The 7,796-nt window shown below is 30.8% G+C and overlaps 1 protein-coding gene across 1 annotated transcript; it reads left to right on the top strand.

Annotated features, from left to right (window-relative positions):
* The first annotated feature begins 306 nt into the window (after positions 1-306).
* On the top strand, positions 307-2,041 carry LOC145165463 (BOI-related E3 ubiquitin-protein ligase 1-like). Its single transcript, XM_079084198.1, has 4 exons — positions 307-522; positions 608-759; positions 847-1,148; positions 1,230-2,041. The coding sequence occupies exons 1-4, from the start codon at positions 476-478 to the stop codon at positions 1,743-1,745; spliced, it is 1,017 nt and encodes a 338-aa protein (XP_078940324.1). The 5' UTR covers positions 307-475; the 3' UTR covers positions 1,746-2,041.
* Positions 2,042-7,796: the final 5,755 nt, after the last annotated feature.

Here is a 7,796-nt window from a genome sequence, read left to right as displayed (position 1 = left end):
ATGATCCCAAACCATCTTTACGATCAAATGTATCATTCTCAATGGTAAAAAGGAAAAGAAAAAAAAAATCAAATTAGATGGTACAATAAATAAAAATGTTGATTTAATGGAACTTATTTTGGTGTAACTAACTGATATAAAAAATACGATCGATAATAGAGAGATACGTATAATTGGACCTGGTAATAATAAAGGGATACGTACAATAACACCTTTGTCAAAATAATAGGCTTAAAAGTAAAATATGATATGAAGTAAATTTGAGTGATATATTCTTGCTTGAAAAATTAATATTTTGATTGATTTAAAGAAATACATTGAAGACTCCGCCCAATATGTTTTGAATAGGGTACCAGCACCTTCATCTTCCATATCATGCGTTTTTGTGCTGCCATTTATTAACCCAGCTCTCTTTCTCTTTCTCTTTCCATCACACCATTCCAAACTCCAAACATACATCAAATCAGGTACAACAATGGCGGTTCAAGCTCAATGTTCATCAAATATTCTCCTTCTTAACAGGTTTGATCCTCTATCCATCGATCCATATAATTATGAGATCGGATTGAAACAGAATCATGAAAAAGAAGCCCGTTTTATCATGCAGAACCATGTCCATACAAGAAGGGAAAGCTACCCAAAATGGAAATAAGTATCCTTTGCCACCACAATCAGGCGGCGGAGTTGGTTGTGGTGGTGGAGTAGGGACTAATAATGATCATCAATCTCTCAACCACACCTTATTCAACAATTTTCCAGGTATGTATGTGAATCTTCATACAATAAAGCTGAATATGATTTTATCAATCACATTGGAATATATAACGGTTTCTTTTGTTGATACAGTCGGGAATTATACTACGAATCAAAGAAAAAGAGGAAGAGAAGATGTTATGAATTATTATATGTCTAATATCCATCAACAACAATCTCATGGTCATGGCAATCAACTCATGGATGTTTCCCAAATTGATCAATCACGAAATATTGATGTATCTACTGGACTCCGACTGGCTTTCAATGACCACCACCATCAACAACACTCCGTTTCTCCTCAATCCTCTGGTTTTGTATCCGTGTTTTCAGAAGATCTATCCAACCTAATCAACCAACAACGAGATGAAATCGACAATTATCTTCAATCCCAGGTAAGAACCCGTTAAAAAGTAAAATATATTCGTCGTTTTTTTATCAATAGCAAATTGGTAGCTGAAATTCAGTATCCCTAGGGAGAAGAGTTCAGGCGGAATTTAGCAGAGAAGAGGCAAAGGCACTACACTTCTCTGATCGGGGCGGCGAAGGATTCAGCGTCGCGGATGATAAAGGACAAGGAGGCGTTGGCAGAGAAAGCCTTTCGGCGGAACGCCGAACTGGAGGCTCGAGCATCGCAACTTAGCGCGGAGGCGAACGTTTGGCAGGCGAAGGCGAGGGCACAGGAGGCGGTCGCGGCGGCGTTGCAGGCACAGCTGCAGCAAGCAATTGTTACCGGCGTAGGAGGGTGTGTGTCACAAGGTGAGGAGGTGGCGGCGGGTGATGCGGAAGACGCCGAGTCGTCGTACATTGACCCAGAACGAGTCGTGGTGGTGAGTGGACCCGGATGTAAGGCGTGTGGAAAACGGATCGCATCGGTGGTGCTGTTGCCGTGTCGGCATCTGTGCGTCTGTACAGAGTGTGACGACGTCGTTCAGTCGTGCCCTTTGTGTCTTTCCTTCAGAAGCTCAAGCATTGAAGTTTACATGTCATGATGGGACCTGAAGAGATCCTAATTCTGAAAAAAGGGTAAAACTGGAATTTATTATAACAGTTGGAAATCTTGAAAAAAGAAATTCCAAAATGTGAGGAAAACATTAAACATATATAGAGCGCAAAGAATATCTAAATATTAACAATAATTCAATTGCCTTTTTTTTTTGCCATTTTTTAGTATTTTCTTATTTTGCATCCTCTTCCTTATTCTTTCGTTACTTTTTTACTGTTTTTTTATTTAATTTCTTTAGTTTATTATTCTTTTTTTTGGTATAATTGTATTTTACGATGCTCATTTTAGCGTGTATTGGTAACTTTATGTGAGGATTTTTTTTTTTTTAAATCAAAAAAAAATAAATGGACCCTTTTGTTATTAAACTATGGTGTTTAGATTATCTAAAATCTTATAATTTGTGAACTAATAACTATTCAGTAATATATCTGAATTAGATATATCATTGTTAGTTCATATTTGTATAGGATTTTATTATAAGTAGAAATATAACTTTAAAAAAGAAAAAAAAAAAAAAAAAAAACAAACTTAAGTACATAACAATTATGATTTAGTTTCAATTTTACGTTAAAACCGAAACGAAACAGCTCGGCCCATCAGCACATGTTCACACTGTCATACATGTACTATTATATCAAGAAAGGAGACGAATATTACAATTTATTTTATTTTTAGAAACCTTTTGTCTTAAATAACAGATATGCATGATGCATGATAAATAAGTGGTTGTTGATAATGATTTAAGTCATCAAGATTTTATATTTATCTTATTAAGTTACACTTTTATTCTTAAATAAAAAATGTTATTTAAACTTTACACCAAAATCAGACGTTACTTTCTTTTTTAGCATCAACAAATTCCAATGAAAAAACCCATCAAGATGCTAGGAAATAAATACAAAAATTTAACCCAAACAAACCAATCTAATTTTCACTTTCTTAATCTACGTAGAAATCTAAATTTATGTAACAATGCCCTAACAAATAATATATTTTTGTGGTTTTTCGTTTAATGTGTTTTTCGTTTACATCATTCGTTTATGTACTTTATTTTTTTTTTCAACTTTAAAAGGTTTTATAATTACTTTTTAAACGAATAATCTTAAATATTAGGATCAACAACTATCATACCGCCATAACAACAATCAAAATAACAACTATTTGTTAAAAGAATAATCCTAAATAAAATATACCGTTTGTTAATACTCATTAAATATATATTGTCTGAACATAAAAAAATAAAGCACATAAAATATATATAATCTTAAATTAAATCTACCGTTTATTAATACTCATTAAGTAACAATAAAACATCTTAAAGTTGAATAAAAAAAAAAGTTCACCACATAAACGAATGATGTAAACGAAAAACACATAAAAAACAACATTAAATAATTATATTTGATCTTTGATAGGTATCTGGGTTCTATTTTAATTTGTTTATTCGAGCAAAACATAAAAAAAATATTATATAATCTGAACGAACAAAACGTAAAAATATAATATTAAATCGTATATTCGAATAAGAAAAAAAGTATGAATTTTGATATATTTGTTAATTTTTTTCTATAACAAAATAGAGCTTAACTTTTCAACAAAGAAAATAAAGTGGGTTTTTTTCGAAAAAAAAAGTTCATTTTTTATATATCATCATGGATCTATGGAAAGAGCACGAAAAACCGTGGACAACGGTATATTCATTTTTTTTTTCAATAAAAAAATGGCCTAAAAAAATTTTAAACGAAAAAAGTAAGTGGGTTTTGTTATAATCCGGTGCATGTGCGTTCATTGTAAAAGTCTACAACCATTCCTTTTGTCGTTGATCGCTTTAAATTTCGACGCTTTGGATTGATTCTTTGGTTCCTTAATTAATAATGGTTTTCTATTGAACTTTTTCATATATATATATATATATATATAGGGTTAAGATTAAATGTGAAACTTAAGTATAGTGTGAATGTATGACTTAATGAGAACTGTAGAATTAAAAAAAATCTAAAGGCTAAGAATGTTATGGCATTATTGTAATTATTAAGAATATATTTAATTTGTTTATAGAAGAAACCGATCATATGATATTCTTCACTTTCTGCAAATATTCAAATAAGGAAATGTCGACTAAATTGGGATACGTGATTATCTTCCACAATCTATAATCTTGGAACAAAAATACAATAATTTACCTTCATTCTACAACCATTGCTAAAGAATCATGAAGGATTATAATTTGCAAGATTGTCGGTGAATTCTCACACTAAAAAGCAGGAGCACGTTTCTGAAAACCAAAAATCAAGAATTCCTAGGTGTAGAAAAAACAGAATGAAGAGCAGGAGATTGGGTTCGAGGTTAAAAAAGAACTTTCAATTGAAGTTTAAGAATATTGTTCATTTTCCGTTAGCACCAGACGATGATGACTTTGTTTTTCCGACATTATGTTTGTTGTTCGTATTATTCTTCAAGAATGAATCCCTATAACACATGTAATCGATTAGGGTTTTCACTGTTACTAAATGTATTTTAACTTTATTGAATAAAATTGAAGAATAACACAGTAGTACATGTCATGATCATAAGTAATAAAACATCGTTCTTGAAGAATTGGAAATGTTTAGTTCATATGTTTCTTTAGTTAACAACCACATTAGCCAAGAATAAAGTTGGTGGTAATTATTGGGGTTTTTCTTTTCCAACATGTTTGTTAAAATCATGGATTAAAAACAAAAAAAATCCTAACTGTTTTTCATATTCTTTTAGAATAAAAATTATGTATTCATTAAAATTAATTACGCATTCTTTTAGAATAAAGCTATTGTATTCTTTAAGAATAAGTACGACATATTCTATAAGAATTAATCTGAAGAATTATTTGAGAATATATCACTTGATATCCGATTCTGTCAGTTTTTTTAATGAATTAGTATTAAGTAGACATGTAACCTATTTTTTAACACATAAATGTAGCATGTGAAATCTCAATCTTTGTTTCTGGTATTGATAGCCTCTAATATCGACGATAACATAGTTGTTATAAAAAAAGAATATGAATGATAACTTCAAAGGAGTGAGCCACATGTTGATGAGGTTCTACGACGGTGAAAATAGCGATTGATATCGATTATAATATTATAATGGTGTTGGGTTAGACGTCCTAAAATAGTGGATTTTGAATTAAAAAATATTGATTAGTTGCCTAAATTATAGATATTTAATTTAGATAATAATTAATTTAATTAATTAAATTATTATAATGCATTTGTCAAATGATTGGACCACATTTAGTCTTACATTCACACAATAATTGTGGTTTATATATGAACTTAACTCTCTCTCTCTCTCTCTCTCTCTCTCTATATATATATATATATATATATATATATATATATATATATATATATATATATAGGAGTAGGATCAAATGAGAACACCAAAAATGTTGAGAACGCGAGAACAAAGTATATTCATTTGCGATTCCATGTATTCATTTGCGGAGAAATGATAAATTTTTACGCCTTTAATTTCAATTGAAGAGAAAAAGCATATTCATGTTAATTGTGCGTAAAAATTTATCATTTATCCACAAATGAATACATGGAATCACAAATGAATATACTTGTTCTCGCGTTCTCAACCTTTTAGGTGTTCTCATTTGATCATTTCCCTATATATATATATATATATATATATATATATATATATATATATATATATATATATATATATATAATTTAAAAACTAAAAATAATTTTATAAAAAATCTATACAAATTCTGTTAAAATAAAGAACAAATAAAATTGTTATATAATAATAATAATAATAATAATAATAAATTGTTAAAAGAAAATGAAAAACAAAAAGGAAGGGTAAGTTAGTCTTTTCATATGAAGCAATGACCAAAACTGCAATAATAAACCACATGGATGCAATCTATCAATTTTTAAACTTAGAGACCAAAACTACGAATATGACCAAAGCATAGGGACCATTTCTGTAATTTACTAAAAAAAAAAAAGGAAAAGTGGTTATTAATAGGGGTGAGCAAACCCAAACCAAGAAACCGATAAACCGACTAAAACCGACGAAACCGAAACCGAAGCAAAACCGACGGTTAGGGTTTGAATTTGCTAAAAACCTAAAACTCGGGTTCAGTTTCGGTTTTTACCCAGAAACTGACTCATCCAACCCAAGAAACCGACCCATACTTAAAACCGGCAAATCGCCCCAAGAAACAGACTCATCCAACCCCAGGAACCGACCCATACTTGATTTTGTTTTGGTTGTAATAGACTATTTCAGGCTTTGGTTGTAACTTGTAATAGGCTATTTGGTTGTAAGACTCATGTTTTTTGAAGTATTTAACTTCAATTTGGTGTTTTTTTGAAGTATTTAACTTCTTGCTTCATTTCTGGAAAATTGGTTTAAACCCAGAACCCGTGAGTGTATGGGTTGAACCCAAGAAACCGCCCAAACCGACCTCAGAACCCAAAAAATCGAACCGATTCATTGGGTTCTGAAAACCAGAAACCGACCATTTATGTGTTGGGTTGGGTTTGGGTCCAAAACCGACCCATGCACAGCCCTAGCTATCAAAGTGCTGATTAGCGAAAGAATTGTTTAGCGAAAGAACTACACTGACGATTATTCGCGACCAATAATTATTCCTCAATCGTAGTAGTCTGTAAACAAGTAACATCTAGAGATGGCAAAAATTGACATGACACGAAACCTAAAACGAACTTGACACGAAATAAACGGGTTTGGTTAAGATATTTCAACTCGTTTAAATAAACGGTTTGACACGGCACGACAAGAAAACTAAACGGGTAAGGTTAAGGTTGAATATTTTAACTCGAAAATGACTCGTTTATTTATATGTAAGTTTTTTGAATTTTTTAAATAAACTAGAAAGATACAAAACCAAAATAATAAGTAAAAGAAAACATTTAGATTGAGTCGTTTTGAATGTTCAAATAACATAGCCGTCTAGATCAAGACTTCGTTTTTAGTTTTTTCCATTCTCTCACAAACTACATAGTCCCTTTGACCACTCTCTCATCCTCATGATCTTGTCTTCCACCTCCCTAGCTCCTACTCTTTCAATTTTGTCATCTGAACTTGTTATGAATTCATCTATTTTGCCTCCAAACTATTAGTTTTCTTTTTTGCCTACCTAAATCCAACTCTTTCAACATGTTCAATCATTTAACCTCACATGACACGACATATTTCTAGGTATACCCCTAACACGAAACCCGATACGGACTCGACACAAAAATAAACGGGTTGACATGACACGTTAATTAAACGGGTCGGGTTAGGGTCAAACACTTTCAACCCATTTAGTGTTTCGAAACGACACGACACGATTGACACCTTTAGCAATTTGCGAAAACGTGAAAACAAGGAAAACCTATGAGATTGTGCTACATCAACCTTATATTTTGGACAAGAATTCATCCAAAATTTGAACTACATGGTACTAATCGATGATATATGAGAAATTGTTTCATATTAGCAAAACATGTTTTTTGACAATTTTATTATGAAAACTTGAATTTAAAAGTGGTTAAGAACGTGGAAAAAAATAGTTGATAAAACCATCTTTAAATCTATATTACCATAACACCCTCCGATGTAAACTTATTATCTTTAATTTATTGCTAATAAAGTTAATTTCTAAAGTGCATGTGTTTGATTTTTATAAGATAAAATTTGTTTTCGTATTTTCGCAAAGTATTTATGTTTTCGTATGAACATATATATATATATATATATATATATATATATATATATATATATATATATATATAAATTCAATTGAGAAAATAAAAAAAGTTGGGCATGTGAGATTAATTCTCAACCAATCATTTATTTTTGCCGCAAAATTTTCCATCTTACCGGCGGGAAAGGGAAATGAATACATGTGTGTTTGTCAAACAAACATGTTTCCTTAAACTATGTTAATCATTACCTTAATATATACAAAAACATAGTTTTATTTTTAATTTTTAAGGAGCTATTTTTATCAAAAAACTACTTG

The sequence above is a fragment of the Lactuca virosa genome, chromosome 3 (genome assembly GCF_052849685.1).
Source record: "Lactuca virosa cultivar CGN04683 chromosome 3, Lactuca_virosa_CGN04683_v6, whole genome shotgun sequence".
In the NCBI taxonomy this organism is placed as follows: Eukaryota; Viridiplantae; Streptophyta; class Magnoliopsida; order Asterales; family Asteraceae; genus Lactuca; species Lactuca virosa.
Note: the sequence above shows the minus strand (reverse complement) of the source record. Positions and strands in the feature narration are given on the sequence as shown.

Bases quoted from the DNA above. Each gene is read 5' to 3' on its own strand.
- LOC145165463 (XM_079084198.1), top strand. From the start codon at position 476: ATGGCGGTTCAAGCTCAATGTTCATCAAATATTCTCCTTCTTAACAG. The intron at 523-607 runs GTTTGATCCTCT...TTTATCATGCAG, and splicing joins AATATTCTCCTTCTTAACAG to AACCATGTCCATACAAGAAG. The intron at 760-846 runs GTATGTATGTGA...TTGTTGATACAG, and splicing joins CTTATTCAACAATTTTCCAG to TCGGGAATTATACTACGAAT.